Raw genomic sequence first — 18826 nt, 5'->3', positions numbered from 1 at the left:
CGTGCTGACACGTTCCACGATGGCTAACTTTTAATGCCATGACGTCACGACATCGCGACGTGACGTCTCTACAAAGCGACAAGAAACAATGGTAAGTGAGCAAGCAATTTTATTTTCGTCCATACAATTTGGTTTATTAAAACATTTTATCGCGTTTTTACCAGATATAGTTCAGCGTGTGTTGTTATGTTTTTGTTTCGCGGTAGCGAAAAAGGCCATTCGGCGTTTCTGTAAAAACGCTTCATTAAAAGACAAGTTAGCTTCTAGCCTATAATGAGCAGCGTTAGCTTTGCTGTCATTTACGTTGTCGCGTATTCCACTTGATCAAAATGTTGTACATTAAGTGAATAAAGAACACGTTTTTAGTTAAAGTTATGTATTACAAATTTAAAAAGTGTTTTATGGGCCAACGGGGGTGTTTTTTGGAACGTGTGAGCTGTTTTAAAGTAGCTAGCTTCGTCATTCAAACTGCTGTGGAGCGCGTACAAGCTTCGTTGTAAGTTTAATAATAATAATGATAATAATAATGTTAATAAATATGTGATTGTTAGTTTCACTAACATGTGTGTGACTATTTTCAAGGGTCAAAGCCAAAGTGGGGGCCACGGTCCAGGTGGAGGAAAGAAGGATGACAAGGTGAGATTGTCTTACTTAGCATGGGCAGGCTAATGCGAGCTTGTTTGTTTTTGTCATTTCCAGTGTTTATATGTCATACAATGACGTCATACCTACACATACTAAATACTATGTTTTTTTGCATAGCCTATACCGATTAGTAGTTGTCATTAATCAAATCAATCAAATAACCTTTATTTTTATAGCACATTTAAAGGCCTACTGAAATGAGATTTTTTTATTTAAACGGGGATAGCAGGTCTGTTCTATGTGTCATACTTGATCATTTCGCGATATTGCCATATTTTTGCTGAAAGGATTTAGTAGAGAACATCCACGATAAAGTTCGCAACTTTCGGTGCTAAGAGAAAAGCCCTGTCTCTACCGGAAGTCGCAGACGATGACGTCACATGTTTGATGGCTCCTCACATATTCACATTGTTTTTAATGGGAGCCTCCAACAAAAAGTGCTATTCGGACCGAGAAAACGACAATATCCCCATTCATTTGAGCCAGGATGAAAGATTTGTGTTTGAGTATATTGATAGCGACGGACTAGAAAAAAAAAAGATTAAAAAAAATAAGTTAAAAAAAAAAACGCGATTGAATTGGGACAGATTCCGATGTTTTTAGAGACATTTACTAGGATAATTCTGGGAAATCCCTCTTCTTACTATTGTGTTGCTAGTGTTTTAGTGAGTTAAATAGTACCTGATAGTCGGAAGGGTGTCTCCACGGGTGTCTTGACGCGCAGTGTCTCAGGGGTGTCGATGGCAGCTATGGACGGCACAAGCTCAGCTGATATCCGGTAAGAACTGACTTTTTAACCAAAATTTCTCACTGAAACCTGCTGGTTGACATTCGGTAGGATCCATGTTCGCTTGACCGCGCTCTGATCCATAGGAAAGTTTCACCTCCAGGAATTTTAAACAAGGAATCACCGTATGTTTGTGTGGCTAAATGCTACAGCTTCTCAACTCCATCTTTCTACTGTGACTTCTCCGATATTAATTGAACAAATTGCAAAAGATTCAGCAACACAGATGTCCAAAATACTGTGTAATTATGCGGTTAAAGCAGACGACTTTTAGCTCTGTGTGTGTGTGCATCGCTCATATTTCCTTAAAACCTGTGACGTCTTGCGTACACGTCATCATTACACTACATTTTTAAGACGAAACTCCAGGTGAAATTTAAAATTGTAATTTAGTAAACTAAAAAGGTCGTATTGGCATGTGTTGCAATGTTAATATGTCATCATTGATATACAAACTATCAGACTGGGTAGTAGTGGGTTTCAGTAGGCCTTTAAAGTTTACCACTGGGGTAGCCAAAGTGCTGTACAATGGGCAGGTTAAAAATGAGAACCGAGCAAACACAACACAAACAGAACATGATAAAAAAAATAAAACATAAAAACAGGTTCACAACAGGTGTATAATGGGGCGCCATTTTAGGATGGATATCACTCAATGTTAAAAGCCATGGAATAAAAGTATGTTTTTAAGAGAGATTTAAAAACAGGAAGAGAGGAGGCTTGTCTAACACTCAGAGGTAGGTTGTTCCAGAGCTTGGGAGCAGCAACGGTCACCTCTAAGCTTCAGCCTTGTGTCAGGGACCGTCAGTAGCAGCTGATTTGCAGTAAAATGTATTTAAACATGAATATTATATGCCAGTAAATATCTGGACAAGGCTTTAAGTTGTTTTTTTGACATTGTTTTTTAGGAAACCAGGTGATATTGTCTTACTTAGCATGATCAGCCTAATACTAGCTTGTTTGTTTTGTCATTTCCAATGTTTTTGTCATAGAATGTCATCATATTTATCCATCCATCCATCCATTTCTACCGCCTCTCCCTTTTAGGGTCGCGGGGATTCATCATTTTTAAATAGACTAATTACTATGTTTTATCTGTACTATAATCCATTTATTTATATATATATTTTTTTTTATATATATTATATACATAATTTATATACAATTATTTAATTATACATGCACCTTTTTGCTTTTTTTTATCCTGCACTATCATGAGCTTATGTAACGAAATTTCGTTCTTATCTCTGCTGTAAAGTTCAAATTTGAATGACAATAAAAAGGAAGTCTAAGTCTTAAAATAGTCCATACCAATTATTAGTAGTCAATGAGGCTGATAACCGATATTTGGGGCCGACATTTATTTGCAGTAAAATGTATTGAAGCATGAATATTATGCGCCAGTAAACAGCTGGACAAGGTTTCAAGTTGTTGATTTTTAACATTATTTTTGAGGAAACCAGGTGACATTGTCTTACTTAGCATGGTCAGGCTAATGCTAGCTTGTTTGTTTTGTTATAGAATGACATACTTAAAGATGCTAAATATTATGTTTTTATGGTAAATGGGTTGTACTTGTATAGCGCTTTTCTACCTTTTTAAGGAACTCAAAGCGCTTTGACACTATTTCCACATTCACCCACTCACACACATTCACACACTGATGGCGGGAGCTGCCATGCGAGGTGCTAACCAGAGCCCATCAGGAGCAAGAGTGATGTGTCTTGTTCAAGGACACAACATACGTGACTAGGATGGTAGAAGGTGGGGATTGAACCAGTAACCCTCAGATTGCTGGCACGGCCACTCTCCCAACTTCGCCACGCCGTCCCCATAACATAGCCCTATACCAATTAGTAGTAGTCCATGGGGCTGATAACCGATATTTGTGGCCGATTATTCATTTGCAGTAAAATGTATTCAAACATGCAACCCTGAAAGGGACAAGCGGTAGGAAATGGATGGATGAATATTATCCACCAGTAAGCAGCTGGACAAGGCTTTAAGTTGTTTGGGGGTGGGGGGGGGTTTACATTATTTTTGAGGAAACCAGTAGCGACATAATCTTTTATGCTTTGTTAATGTTAATTTAGCAGCAAAAAACATCAATCACATTTGTGATCAACATTTGCTTTTCAAAATGTGGCAAATCTGAGAAAATTGGTAAAAATATAATTTTTGTACGTCACAATAACTTGTCATCTACTCAGTTTTTTTTCTACAATTGTATTACCGGCTATGAGTTAAAGACATTTTAAGATTTCCTTGGGAGGAACCCTGATATAACAAGAGTATATATAACAATTATATATATATATATAACAATTCTGTGCTCCTTAACATTGATTAAAGTATACATTTTTTCTTTCTGGATGTAACAGAAAGTTTGAGAATGGTTGAGCTGTTGCCTACTCTTATATGATAATGATTTTAGCGTAGCCTATACCAATTAGTAGTTTTCAAGGAGGGCGATAACCGATATTTGGAGCCAATGTTCATTTTCCGTAAAATGTATTCAAACATTCCCTTTCAACCCCGAAAGGGACAAGCGGTAGAAAATGGGTGGATGAATGAATATCATACGCTGGCTGGACAAGGCTTTAAGATGTTTTGTTTTTTTTACATTATTTTTGAGGAAACCAGTAGCGACATAATGTTTTATGCTGTGCTAATGTTAATTTAGCAACAAAAAACATCAAACACGTTTGTGATCAACATTTGCATTACAAAATGTGGCAAATCTCCTGAGAAAATTGGTAAAAAATATAATTTCTCTACATCGCAATAACTCATCATCTACTCAGATTTTTTGTTACAGTTGTATTACAGTATAGGGATTTAAGACATTTTTAGATTTAAGATTTCCTTGCGAGGAACCCTGATATAGCAACATTTCTGTGCTGCTTTACGTTGATTGAAGTATTTTTTTTTTTCCTGGATGTTACAGAAAGTATGAGAATGTGTGAGCTGGTGTCTTGTCTTTACTTATACGATAATTATTTTTTCATAGCCTATACCAATTGGTAGTTGTCAATGAGGCTGATTTGAGGTCGGTATTAATTTGCAGTAAAATGTATTAAAGCATGAATACTATGCGCCAGTAAACAGCTGGACAAGGCATTAAGTTGTTTTTTTTTTAAAAATTTTGAGGAAACCAGTAGCGACATAATGTTTAATGCTGTGCTAATGTTGTTAATTTAGCAGCAAAAAACATCAAACACATTTGTTATCAACATTTGCATTTCAAAATATGGCACATCTCTTGGGAAAATGGGTAAAAATGCAATTTTTCCTCCTCGTAATAACTTGTGATCTACTCAGTTTTTTGTTACAATTGTATAACAGTCTGATATATATAATTATTTTAGCATAGCCTAAAACAATTAGTAGTTTTCAATGAGGTTGATAACCGATTTATGGGTCAGTATTCATAACTCGTCATCTACTTCTTTTTTACAATTGTATACCAATCTACGGATTTAAGACATTTTAAGATTTCCTTGTGAGGAACCCTGAAATACTGCAGATTTTTAAATAAAAACAACTATGTGCTCCTTCACGTAGGTTATCGTATACATTTTTTCTTCCTGGATGTTACAGAAAGTTTGAGAATGTGTGAGCTGTTGCCTGTTCTTTACTTGTATGATAATATCATATTTGTTAAGATATTTAAACAAAATCTGGATTTTAGATAGAGATAGCTCTTCTGTTGTCTCTGTGTCCACCCAGCTTTGTTGCGTTATTTGATTGAATCATGAAACATGAAACTTGCTGCACTTCTCTAATAAGCCAATGCTCAGAGTGTTGCGGACGTACGCTTGTCAAGCGATTCCATCGATGCAGTGGCAAAAACAAATAAAACGGAAAACGAGGAAAGGACAAAACACAACAAATATTGAAATTTTGAGAGGTATGTAGAGACAATGTATTATAAGAGAAAGAAAAAGGGAGCATGGGCATGCCCGTAGAAAAAATTCTCACAAAAACCCGAATGATCAAAACATATTTGAGGAGGATTATTAACATTGAGAGTAGTTTTTTTTTTTTTTTTAAATTAATTAAAATTTAAAAATTGGGCTCCAGCAAAAATAACTGTCTCTCCTGCAGGGCAAGAGGGTTGGTGTATAAGCAGTGGTTATTACTATCTACTTCACCAGTTATTAAGATCTTTAGATATTAAATCCTAGTATCATATATGTGTATATTGCATTTGCTGATGTAGTTCTGTTGTAGTTTTTTTTTTTTATAGAAAAAGTCGGATACACGTCCAAACGTCAAATATCGTCTCGGCCGATATTTATTTGGCGGCTTAACGGACGCGATGGTCAAGCAGTTTGAATGTAGTATTACAACAAGTGAAAGTGAATGTAGAGGTTTGATCAGAAATTGCTTTACTGCTGTTCTGTTCTTGGGTGTTCCAGTCGTTCAAATAGAGAGCTAGAAAAGAGCTTTCATAGAATGCTGAATAAAGTGGTTCTTAAAAGGTAATAAAGTCGTAGGGAAAGTGTGTCAAAGAAAATGGCTCTTAAAAATGTCACTGTCATTATCTTGTGGAATACAATCGGACACGCTCGTGTCTGCAGAGATCACTTTGTAAAATGTTTGATTTGTTTGAGAAACTTTCTGTGATGCAATCCAGTTTGTCTACTATATTAGTAGTGTTTTAAAGCAGAACAAAATGTAAAAAAAGGACAAGAGAATGCATCAGTTTGTGTTATTTTGTTGTTGCTATGCCTAAATATAACTACAGGACCTGCTTGTGCAAATAAACTAATGTCATGTTAATTTCTAGAAATAAATATTGTGATTGTTGGTCCAATCCACTGTATTTAAAAGCTTATTTGTTGTTGTGCATGAAAGCCAAATGCTTTATTGGACATGGATGACCACATGAAAGTGTCTTTGGTAATATTTCATAGCATCAGGAAAATATCCTTAATAGTATTAATAAACTAGATGAATACATCTCTGTTAGGCTGAACAGCATATACTGAATATTGATATTGCTAGCAAACATTGTTGAACAATAGGGACATCTATAGCTAAATAATGAGACAAAATATGAACTTCACACCATAAAAACAACTGGAGAAAATTAATTGTAGATGAGATTAATGCTCGTAGCAGTAAATCAACTGCAAACAAACTTATCTTTTTCTCTTTCGCGTCCCGATCACAGCAACACATCACCTGTTATGTCAATCAAATACGTTACTTAGCGATGCACGAATAAATCCAACTTTGTCTTTCACCGATTGTTTAATTTGTGCACCTTTCAGATGTAAAGACATGATGTACCTCCAATTTTCTCTAAATCCTTGTGAGTGTCCAATGAAATGTGGTCGAGAAAAGCAGTAACATCTTGGTGAACATGAATGGTTTGAATGTTTAAAAAAAATATACATTTCTTAATAGTGTAAAAATCGTCTCCATCTCTTTTTAGATTGTTTTTCATGATCGCTTTTATATTTGCCTCTAAACCTTTCAAAATTTGCCCAAATCTGCACTGATAACCTAAAAACAAACATAGCCTGATGGGCAGTGCCTGGATATGCCATACTGATAGCCTAAAAAAAAATCGTAGCCTGATGGGCAGTGCCCAGATGTGCCTCTCGGTCACGTCATTGCAACCCAGCTATACAAATAATCTGTCGGCGCCAGTTAGGTTGCTTAAATATACATTTTTGTTTGCACGGCATCCATTGTGATCCGATTGCTGATATTGCACTTTATTTTTCTAGGATAAGAAAAAGAAATACGAACCCCCCATTCCCACCAGAGTTGGCAAGAAGAAGAAGAAGACAAAAGGACCAGATGCTGCCAGTAAACTACCCTTGGGTGAGAACACAAAACTTACAATCTGTTGTCCAATTTCGTCAATCACTTTAGTAGTGATCTTTATAATAACTTCATATACAGCTCTGTCAATAGAATGGATTGTACTTAAAAAGTTGTATGAATTTCAGTAGTTCAGTAAAAACACTACACTGCACGCAGAGTAAAATGTCAAGAACGTAATGATTTTGGTGATCTTACCTTTTAAATAAATTTTTAAAAAACTACAAAAAAATGTTCTAAACGACTATTCAACGCTATTGTATGCAAATGAGCTGCAAATACTTCCTGGAGATTTAATTGGTCTCTTCAAAAGGTCACAGACTGCAGCAGTCATCAGAGCTTCTGCAGTTTCTTGTAACATTTGTGGTGGCAAAAGCCAGATATTGTCACATTTTAACGCAGGTCAATGTGAAAAATACATGCCAAGTTTTCAATGTAGTGACTCCCCAGGACCCGCAGGTACCTGGAGAACCTGGGAAATAAAATGGGTCCCCAATCAGAAGAAAACCCCATTATTTTTCTGATATTCTTTTTTTTTTTCATAGCGTTAACCTTTTTTGATGATGGTATGAAAGCATTTTTACTACAACCGTATTTACATTAATCTAAAACAGTTGATCTTTAGTATATGCTTGCCATCTTGACTTCTGCTTCCAAAGCAAGTATTTTTGTCACACTGTTGTCAAATTAGATTAGATTAGATTAGATAGTACTTTATTTATTCCTTCAGGAGAGTTCCTTCAGGAAAATTAAAATTTTCAGCAATGAAAAACAATGATAATGTTGAAACAAATGGGCAAAATATGATTCCACATTGTTGAAAGTGGTCATCTGAGAGCATTTGTAATTGCAGTGCAGTTCATATAAAAGTGTTTTGATGCCCCAAATATAGAACATCTATCTGCCTTTTAACAATATTACTTCCTAGCAATGAAGTTAGCGCCCTTACCTGAAGTACAGCTCTTTTCTCTTTCACCACAGAAGATTGTGAATTGCTCCTATTGGAATCTTGCTGCTCTTGTACATCATTTGACCAGGCTGTCAAGGGTGAATGGAGAATCTGAACCCTTGTGAGAGCTTGTGTCAATATCTGATGTTTCTATTCCAAATTGAATGGATGTAATTGATGGAGAACCGCCCCAGATCTGCTCCCATAGTTAGAAGTACAGCAAAACAACTCTACCGTAACCACTTCTTCCAACTGCGTCGACTGATTGTCTGTTCTTTCCACGATTTGCTTTCAGTTTAGTGTCGATAGTTGTTTTTGTGATGTCCTCTTTCCGATGAGGAAATTCCTCAGATGTCCCTCCAAGTCCGTACCGTTCCAAAAATAGGGTAAGAATGCCACCATTCTTGGACTAGAAAGTTTCCCAGTCATCACTTTGTTGAGTTTGTTAACTTTAAACTCCAAAACGATGCTTAAAAGTAGCTCTACTCCTCTGTCAGTTCACATATATAATTCTTTCTGGCCGTGATCCGCCATTTTTGCTATATGCCGCCTCCGGAAATGACGTTTTGTATGTTTCTGATTGGCTAAAATGGTCTTCAGTCCTAGGCTACAGCGCCCCAAGTATTTTGTCATGCGTATGCCACTCAGTGTATGCGTTTTCTTAGGGACAGAGAGAGTTTTTTTTAAAATGTGCACGTGTGGCTGGAGATCGTGTTAAGACGTTAGTTTAGGCGGTGGCTCTTGGTTGTTATTCACATGAGTATTTGTATGTTTAAAACTAAAACTTATTAATTTTGATACCTGGGGACATCTTGAAAGTATGCTAAAATATTTTATATTGGCATTATATCATTTTATGCTATCTTTTTGGGTAATTTTGTATGTTTAAACTTCAAAATCATGCATTTTGATACTTTGCGACATCCTGGAAGTATGCTAACGTCTTTTATATTAGCATGCAAATGACCCCGAAAGGGAATAAGCGGTAGAAAATGGATGGATGGATGGATGTTATATGTTTAAATTTTAAAACCATAAATTGTAAGACTTTTCACCATCTTGGAAGTATGTTAACGTCTCTTATATTGACATGGTTACGTTTTAAAATCTTTCTAGCTAATTTTCTATGTTTAAACCTAAAATCAGCGTTTGTGATACTCGGTGCTGTCGAGAATGTATGCCAACAGTTAACGTGTTAGCAGGTTAATTGTTTGTATTTCCACATTTTGTTGTAGGTTACACAAATTATATCATTGGGTGTAATCAGAGTATCAATGCGACTATTTTTTCCAAACGGGGTGCAGCACTACTTTATCTTTAGTCCTGTCGTCTGTTTTGGGTAGGCACATCTATCTTCTTTATTCACCTTCTTTTGACCAATAATTTTTTTATTCCAGCCCATGTGCATTTATAACTGGCGCACACAGGGTTGACCGGCTCACAGTCTTCTCTTAACACTCTTTTGTTTGCATGAAACACAGGAAATAAGCGCCTCCTACTGACTCCTCCTGAATTCAGATTGGGAAAAATGTGTATTCTCAGGCAAATTGATCATTTAAATACAATTTGCATATTCATAATGAGTCAGTTCCACGTTGATTGGATGTAAAAAAAAATGTCATCTGAATTTTTTTGGAGGACACTGTTTTCTGGATTTGACCGTACGCCAACACAACTCTTAATACATGAGGCCTACATTGTGATGTGTTTCTTAGCAAGGGATACACAATTTTTTTTATGTTTTCAGTCACCCCTCACACTCAATGCCGCCTGAAGCTACTGAAGCAGGAGCGCATCAAGGACTACCTCCTGATGGAGGAGGAGTTTATCCGAAACCAGGAGCAGATGAAACCCCTGGAAGAAAAGCAGGAGGTGAGACTTGACATTGTACTGATTCTGCCAAAACGACCAGAAGGCTGCAGGGAGAGGAAGTCATGTGATGTGAACCTCCATGCAATGGTTTCATTGACAGGAGGAGAGGTCTAAGGTGGATGACTTGCGAGGCACACCCATGTCTGTGGGCACGCTTGAAGAGATCATCGATGACAACCACGCTATTGTGTCCACCTCGGTGGGGTCAGAGCATTATGTCAGCATCTTGTCCTTCGTCGATAAAGACCTGCTGGAGCCGGGCTGCTCAGTCCTGCTTAACCATAAAGTATTCTGCTTCAATGGGGTTTATTGTGCCGTACCCAAGAAATGAAGGGAACCACCAAATGCCTCCTTTTATCCTCAGGTGCATGCCGTTATCGGCGTGTTGATGGATGACACGGACCCCTTGGTGACTGTGATGAAAGTGGAAAAGGCCCCTCAGGAAACCTATGCTGACATTGGGGGTCTGGACAATCAAATCCAGGAGATAAAGGTACATGTTTATTTTGCAAGTAGCAATCATGCTAAAACACAAGCAAGAAGTCCGGGTCCATCAATGTGTCAAAGCCAGAAATGTGCATTCAACTGCTGGGCTATTACAGGGGTGTCCAAAGTATGGCCCGTGGACCACCAACAACTTCAATATGGCCTGCCAGACTGCACAAGTCCAAAAAGGAATCTGACCAGGCGTCTGCATATTAAATTTAAATATCTGGTGGTTTGATAAGCACTTATTTTTTGCCACCTTGTAGACTATGTGAGTGACTCAAGCCCATGCCCATGGAGTGTACTTTGTTTAGACTACATGCACAGCATTCACTTAAATGACCCATTCCAAACAACCTTCCCTAGTAATGGCGCAGGAAAAAGAAATTCAACTTGTACAAAAAGTAAACAAACATGTCACACATAACACAACTCACAGAAGTTTGTGGGTGTTATTAAAAAAAACAGCCAACCACCATTAAAAATGTCAATTACACTTGTCCACTGCAAGGCATGATGGGGGGTGGGGAAACCTGTCTCCACACTTATCCATTTTTGGCTCATTTTAGCTTTAGCACAAAGGTAAACATACTGTGAGTTTAAATTTCAAATGTTCTTAATATTCAATTCTTAAATAAATGTATTTATATCTATCTCAACGCGGCCCCCTGAGACAAAAAGTTTGGACACCGCCGGTATATTGCATAAATGATAGTAATTCACTAATGGCGACCTGATCTACTTTAGGAGTCCGTGGAGCTTCCTCTCACACATCCAGAGTATTATGAAGAGATGGGCATAAAGCCCCCCAAAGGTGTCATCCTATACGGACCACCTGGCACAGGTAAGTGTTCATGTGTTTAGGGTTGTCACGAGGTGTGACTCTTTGGGCACCTAGCGATGTGTTCTGATTCCTGAAGTGACAATTTGTTTGATTTAATATCGATTTTTGATGCAAACTGATTCTCACTGTGTTATATAGTATATTAATTATAATGAAACGGTTTCAAAACAGGTTACAGGTTAGAAAACCTTCTGGTTTCATGGAGATGGCCAAAAACGTATTTTTAAAAATAGTTTCTTTGTAATGGAGAAAAATATGTGTGCATGCGTGCGTGTCTATATACAGTGGGGCAAAAAAGTATTTGGTCAGCCCTCGATTGTGCAAGTTCTCTCACTTAAAATTATGACAGAGATCTGTAATTTTCATCATAGGTACACTTCAACTGTGAGAGACAGAATTAAAAATTTTTTTTTAAAAATCCAGGAATTCACATTGTAGGAATTTTAAAGAATTCATTTGTAAATTATAGTGGAAAATAAGTATTTGGTCAACCATTCAAAGGTCTCACTGATGGAAGGAGGTTTTGGCTCTAAATCTCACGATACATGGCCTCATTCATTCTTTCCTTAACACGGATCAATCATCCTGTCCCCTCAGCAGAAAAACAGCCCCAAAGCATGATGTTTCCACCCCCATGCTTCACAGTAGGTAAGGTGTTCTTGGGATGCAACTCAGTAATCTTCTTCCTCCAAACACGACGAGTTGAGTTGATACCAAAATGGATACATGGATGATAAAGCAGAGGATTGGGAGAATGTCATGTGGTCAGATGAAACCAAAATATAACTTTTTGGTAGAAACTCAACTCATCGTGTTTGGAGGAAGAAGAATACTGAGTTGCATCCCAAGAACACCACACCTACTGTGGAGCATGGGGGTGGAAACATCATGCTTTGGGGATGTTTTTCTGCTAAGGGGACAGGACGATTGATCCGTGTTAAGGAAATAATGAATGGGGCCATGTATCGTGAGATTTTGAGCCAAAACCTCCTTCCATCAGTGAGAGCTTTGAATGGTTGACCAAATACTTATTTTCCACTCTAATTTACAAATACATTCTTTAAAATTCCTACAATGTGAATTCCTGGATTTTTTTTTTTTCACATTCTGTCTCTCACAGTTGAAGTGTACCTATGATGAAAATTACAGACCTCCGTCATCATTTTAAGTGGGAAAATTTGCACAATCGCTGGCTGACTAAATACTTTTTTGCCCCACTGTATGTGTGTATATATGGAGGTGTATATATCTGTATGTATGTATGCATGTATGTGTGTGTATATATATATATATGTATGTTTGTGTATATGTTTGAATGTATATAAATGTATATATGTGTATGTATGTATATGTAAGTGTATATGTATGTATATATATTATATAATGTATATGTGTCTATGTATGAATGTATATATGTGTATGTATATATTTCTGTGTGTATATATATATGTATGTATGTATGTTTGTATGTATCAATGTGTGTATGTACGTATATGTGTAAATGTGTGTATCTATGTATATGTATGTAGTTATCTATGTGTATATGTATGTGTGTGTGTTTTTTTAGTTTGTTTTATTTATGAATTTATTTTTATTTATTTATTTTTTTTAAATTATGTATCAATTTAAAATCGGGATAAATAAGAATCACAATTTGTATGTGATTATTTGATTTTTTTTGTTGTTCTTTTTTACAATACCAGAATGTCAGTAGTTTCCACGATACTTATTTAGTACCACAATTGAAACAATTTAAAATTAAACCCATTTATAGTGGAACCTTGATTTACAAACTTCTCTATTTGCAAACGTTTTGGTTTTAAGAACTTTTACTCCGCACCAAATTTGCCTCTGTTTGCAAACCATGCTCTCTCTGTACAAACACTTCATTATTTTTGTGATCTGCTGGTAGCCATTTTGTGCTTGCCCTTTTGAAGAGACTGAGGAAGCAGGCTTCGCACCACAGAAACCTTTTAATTTTGACGAGAGCAGACTTTTCCGGAAAAAGATGCAATCGTGAAGAAGACTCTTATTCAGTGGCGCCTTTTCCAAGAGCACACGCACACACTGCCCCTCGTCCTTTTTGTCTGCTCTTTTCTCTCTTCTCGTCAGCTGCTTCCTAAAGTGATTTTATTTTTTAGGACGTAATTGCAGCAATATGGTTGTTAAAGTTAAGGATTTTTCCGATTTCTGGTCTTTTGTGAGGGCACCATAGGGACTTCTGTCTGTGTGTGGGCGTGTTAGCCGAGCTGTGCATGCAGAGCACATTTTAGTTTGCCGTTATTTTTTAGATTGTCAATAGAAACAGTCTTCAAAGTGCACAAACCTTCACTAAAATATTAACTTTTGTCGAGGCTGGAACCAATTATTCGTATTGACATTGTTTATACAAATTATACGAACTTTTTGTTTTACAAGCCCTGTCCAAGAACCCTTTAAGTTTGTAATTGTCTGACAATACTGAAAAAAGCAGCTGTTGATTTGGTTTTAAAGTATCGATTCATGTGTTTATGTACTGAGCGAGTAAAATACATCCCGGTGTTTGTACCTCAGGTAAGACGCTGCTGGCCAAAGCCGTAGCCAATCAGACGTCTGCTACCTTCCTGCGTGTGGTGGGCTCCGAGCTCATCCAGAAGTACTTGGGGGATGGACCCAAGCTGGTGCGGGAGCTCTTCCGGGTGGCGGAAGAACACGCGCCCTCTATCGTCTTCATCGACGAGATCGACGCCATCGGGACTAAGAGGTACAAGGCGCTTTATTTGGGGGCGGAGCTTGTGACGGCTTACCAGTGCTGCCATCCCGCAGGTACGACTCCAACTCCGGTGGCGAACGCGAGATTCAGAGGACCATGTTGGAGCTCCTCAACCAGCTGGACGGCTTCGACTCTAGGGGTGATGTGAAAGTCATCATGGCCACCAATCGGATAGAAACTTTGGACCCCGCCCTCATCAGACCAGGTGAGCATCACTCACCTGTTCAAGAAATCCTACTGTAACCACAACAAGTAAAACCTTCTTTTTTGGGTGTCCTCCTTTAGGGAGAATTGATCGGAAAATTGAGTTCCCTTTGCCTGACGAGAAGACCAAAAGGAGAATCTTTCAGATTCATACAAGCCGCATGACAGTAGCTGATGATGTCACACTTGATGACCTCATTCTGGCCAAGGACGACCTATCAGGAGCAGACATTAAGGTAAGAAAAAATAATGTCACTAGCGATTATCTTGTCTCACTGCAATGGCAATGAACAACTAGAAAGTTCACACTATCTGTGTCATAAAATGATTGAAGCTAAAAAGCTAGCTCAGAGGTTAGCATGCTAGTGATAGGTAGTCATAATGGGAAAAGTTTGAATTCTTGCAAGATGTAAACAAGTCCTAAAATCCATATATTTTAGTTTTAAATTATCAAAAATGACTAAAATGCTAGTTGGTATATGTCTAAGATGGCAGCCTTTTGTAAAAGCCATGAATTTTAGGTTTAAACAAACAAGATTAGCTAAAATGTTGGTATACTAAGCTTAGCATGACAACATGAAAAGTTAGCGTACTTCTTAGATGGCGGTAAGAATCGAAAGCCATGATTTTTCGGTTTATACGAACACAAATTTGCAAAAATGTTAGCAATAAACAGAACAAGATGCACCTGATCTCACTTTTGAGCTTCATGGCAAAGACGGTGAATGCTTATGAACAGGTGATTTCTTTTGGTTCTTTTTTTATATAAGTCTGCAAACATTTATTTAAAAAAAAAAAAAAACTTTCACATTGTCATTATGGGGTATTGCGTGTGGAATTTTGAAAGCAAAAATGTATTTATTTCATTATGAAATTATAGTGTATTTAGTTTATTAAGGATCCCCATTAGTCTTCACCGCAGTGGAGACTCTTCTTCCTGGGGTCCATGCAAAAAACATCACACAATCACAAAACAAAAGATTACAATGCAGTACAACATGATCAATGATAACATTTTGTAATACAAAAATAGCAACAACAAAAAACAAAAAATAACTTGGAGTTTACATAATAATGTTCATACCAAAGATAAAAAAGAGCAATATAAAAATATATATTTTTGGCAGAAATAAAACAAAAAAAAAATGGCCCACGATATACACAGCAGTTTACCAAAGACAAACAACATTCCAAGTGACGAAAAAGTATCATAATCAATAAAATATGACGTAAAGTACATACAAAATCAAGATAACATCAATATAGAAACGATAACCAGAAATAGGAATGAATTTAAGCAAAAAATAAGTCCAAAGAAGATAAATGAACCAGGGGGGGACGGCGTGGCGCAGTGGTAGAGTGGCCGTGCGCAACCCGAGGGTCACAGGTTTAAATCCCACCTAGAACCAACCTCGTCACGTCCGTTGTGTCCTGAGCAAGACACTTCACCCTTGCTCCTGATGGTTGCTGGTTGGCGCCTTGCATGGCAGCTCCCTCCATCAGTGTGTGAATGTGTGTGTGAATGGGTAAATGTGGAAGTAGTGTCAAAGCGCTTTGAGTACCTTGAAGGTAGAAAAGCGCTATACAAGTACAACCCATTTATCATTTAACCAGTCATGACATTAGCTACAATCCAAAATAAGGCTGTAACAAAACAAAATGTGGAAAGTGAAGCACTGTGAATACTTTCTGGAAGATAAGTAACTCTTTATATATTTTTTTATTGTTTACAATCCCTGGCAGTACATTTGTACTTTTGTAAAAATAACCACTATTCAACCCGCAGATACACAACTCCTCCGATGATGAGACATGTATCCTTCTGTAGTGGAACGTGAATGTGTTTAGTCACAGGATAGGACACAACTAGAAGAGAACATTACCAATATATCAAACAATAATGTGCACAGCTGTAGGCATACCAACTAACTGGCATGCTAACACTAGCTTGTTAGCGATCTTAAATGCTAACATAATTGCAACCGTTATTCCCCAATCTAAACGTATACAATACTTGCAAGTGTACTTATTAACTTGTTCCATAAATATTGATGTTAAAGATTTATTTTTTTGTGAAGAAATGTTTAGAATGAAGTTCATGAATCCAGATGGATCTCTATTACAATCCCCAAAGAGGGCACTTTAAGTTGATTACTTCTATGTGTAGAATTTTTTATTTATAATTGAATCAATTGTTTATTTTTCAACAAGTTTTTTGTTATTTTTATATCTTTTTTTCCCAAATAGTTCAAGAAAGACCACTACAAATGAGCAATATTTTGCACAGTTATGCAATTTAATAAATCAGAAACTGATGACATATTGCTGTACTTTACTTCTTTATCTATTTTTTTCAACCAAAAATACTTTGCTCTGATTAGGGGGTACTTAAATTAAAAAATGTTCACAGGTGGTAGGTACAGAAAAAAGGTTGAGAATCAGTGGGCTTGAGGATGATAGATAGATAGATAGATAGATAGTACTTTATTGATTCCTTCAGGAGAGTTCCTTCAGGAAAATTAAAATTCCAGCAGCAGTGTACAGAGTTGAGATCAATTTAAAGAAAAAGGTAAAAAGTAAATAATGGGGGTTTAAAAGGAAACAAAATAGAGAAATATTACAAAAAGAATAAAAACAATGGGAATAACAATATAACAGTAAAATAAGAATATAACAAGACAAAGTAGGCAGTAGTGACCATGAAACGCCACTTCTGTTTCCAGCTTAAAGCACTAAATGGAAGGACACCGCAGAACCTGTTTTTGTTTTGTTTTTATGGTCATCAGCGAAGAAAAATACATAAAATAGCTGCATCGTTTCATAAGCCGCAAGGTTCAAAGCGTTGAAATAAACATAGCAGCTTACAGTCGGGAAAATATTGTATCCAAGCAAACCTAAAAATCCTTCTTCTCAGTGTATTTGAACTGCAATAGATGACAAAAATGGTTCAATGTTGTAACTTTTTTTTTTTTTTTTTTTTTTACTTTTGGTTTAACTCTTATCTGCTCTTCATAGTCAGTGTGCTGCCCTCCAGTGGCCATGATCAGTACATTTCCTCTCCGTACCTCAACTCATTTCTCACAAAGCTGCCTGTTCCCCCTGTCCTGTCGCCCCCTGCAGGCCATCTGCACAGAAGCAGGCCTCATGGCTTTGCGAGAACGCCGCATGAAAGTCACCAACGAGGACTTCAAAAAGTCCAAGGAGAACGTCTTGTACAAGAAGCAGGAAGGCACACCCGAGGGTCTTTACCTCTAACCCCAATATGTCTTGTCACGATACATCAAAACCAAGAGCTGACTCCTCCCTCTAGAGTCCATTTCATATATTTTGTCATGTCCGCTTATCCTTTATCTTCAGATCTGTGTTGAAAATATGAATAAGAATGATTGAATATCTCTAAATGTGTCCCGTATTTCTCATTTCTACAGGGTGACATGTGCTTCACTTATTGCTAGAATCCTCTGCCCACATGACACCTCCATAAAAAAAAAGTCCAAATATAAAGGTGTTAAAAATAAATCACATGGAGTTGTAAAAAGGACATATACAGCAAAGTAAGTCTACTATTTCATCATTTATATGAAGCATTTAAAGTCTCTATATTCTCCCCACACGCACAACACAACCACATAAGTGCCATAAGACAACATATAATCACAATACAATGTCATGCCACAACACAACAGAAGCCACAACACAAACAAAAAGCCACAACACAACCACATAGAGCAACAGCATAAAACCATAAATGCAACACAACATAAAACCACAACACAACTTTTAGCGACAACACAAAGCAATTCAACTACAACACAACCATTTTAAGCCACAACACAAAAACAAAGCCACAACACAACCACATAAAGCAACAACATAAAACCACAACACAACTTTAAGGGACAACAAAGCAATTCAACTACAACACAACCACATAAAAGCCATAAGACAACAAAGCCACAACACATGTAATCACAATACAATGTCATGCCACAACACAAACAAAAAGCCTCAACACAACCACATTTAGCAACAACATAAAACCACAACACAACTTTAAGCGACAACACAAAGCAATTCAACTACAGCACAACCATTTTAAGTCGCAACACAAAAACAAAGCCACAACACAACCACATGGAAGCCATAAGACAACATAGATGCAACACAACATATAATCACAATACAATGTCATGCCACAACGCAAACCAAAAGCCACACCACAACCACATAAAGCAACAACATAAAACCATAAATGCAACGCAACATAAAACAACACAACTTTAAGCGACAGCACTAAGCAATTCAACTACAACACAACTATTTTAAGCCACAACACAAACACAAAGCCACAGCACAACCACACAAAAGCCACAACACTACATAATGTAAACAAAACAACTTTATACAACATAATTAAAATACAAACAACTTTACATAGCACACCAGTTG

The 18826-nt window shown here is 37.0% G+C and overlaps 1 protein-coding gene across 1 annotated transcript; it reads left to right on the top strand.

Annotated features, from left to right (window-relative positions):
• Nucleotides 1-17778, top strand: psmc1b (proteasome 26S subunit, ATPase 1b). The gene is made up of 11 exons (XM_061886113.1): nt 1-91; nt 583-636; nt 7174-7270; nt 9967-10091; nt 10192-10377; nt 10456-10584; nt 11325-11421; nt 13975-14164; nt 14227-14378; nt 14459-14613; nt 17498-17778. The coding sequence occupies exons 1-11, from the start codon at nt 89-91 to the stop codon at nt 17630-17632; spliced, it is 1323 nt and encodes a 440-aa protein (XP_061742097.1). The 5' UTR covers nt 1-88; the 3' UTR covers nt 17633-17778.
• The last annotated feature ends 1048 nt before the right edge of the window (nt 17779-18826 follow it).

Source organism: Nerophis ophidion, linkage group LG24 (genome assembly GCF_033978795.1).
Source record: "Nerophis ophidion isolate RoL-2023_Sa linkage group LG24, RoL_Noph_v1.0, whole genome shotgun sequence".
In the NCBI taxonomy this organism is placed as follows: Eukaryota; Metazoa; Chordata; class Actinopteri; order Syngnathiformes; family Syngnathidae; genus Nerophis; species Nerophis ophidion.
The sequence above is the reverse complement of the archived record's forward strand: the minus strand, read 5'-3'. Positions and strand labels throughout refer to the sequence as shown.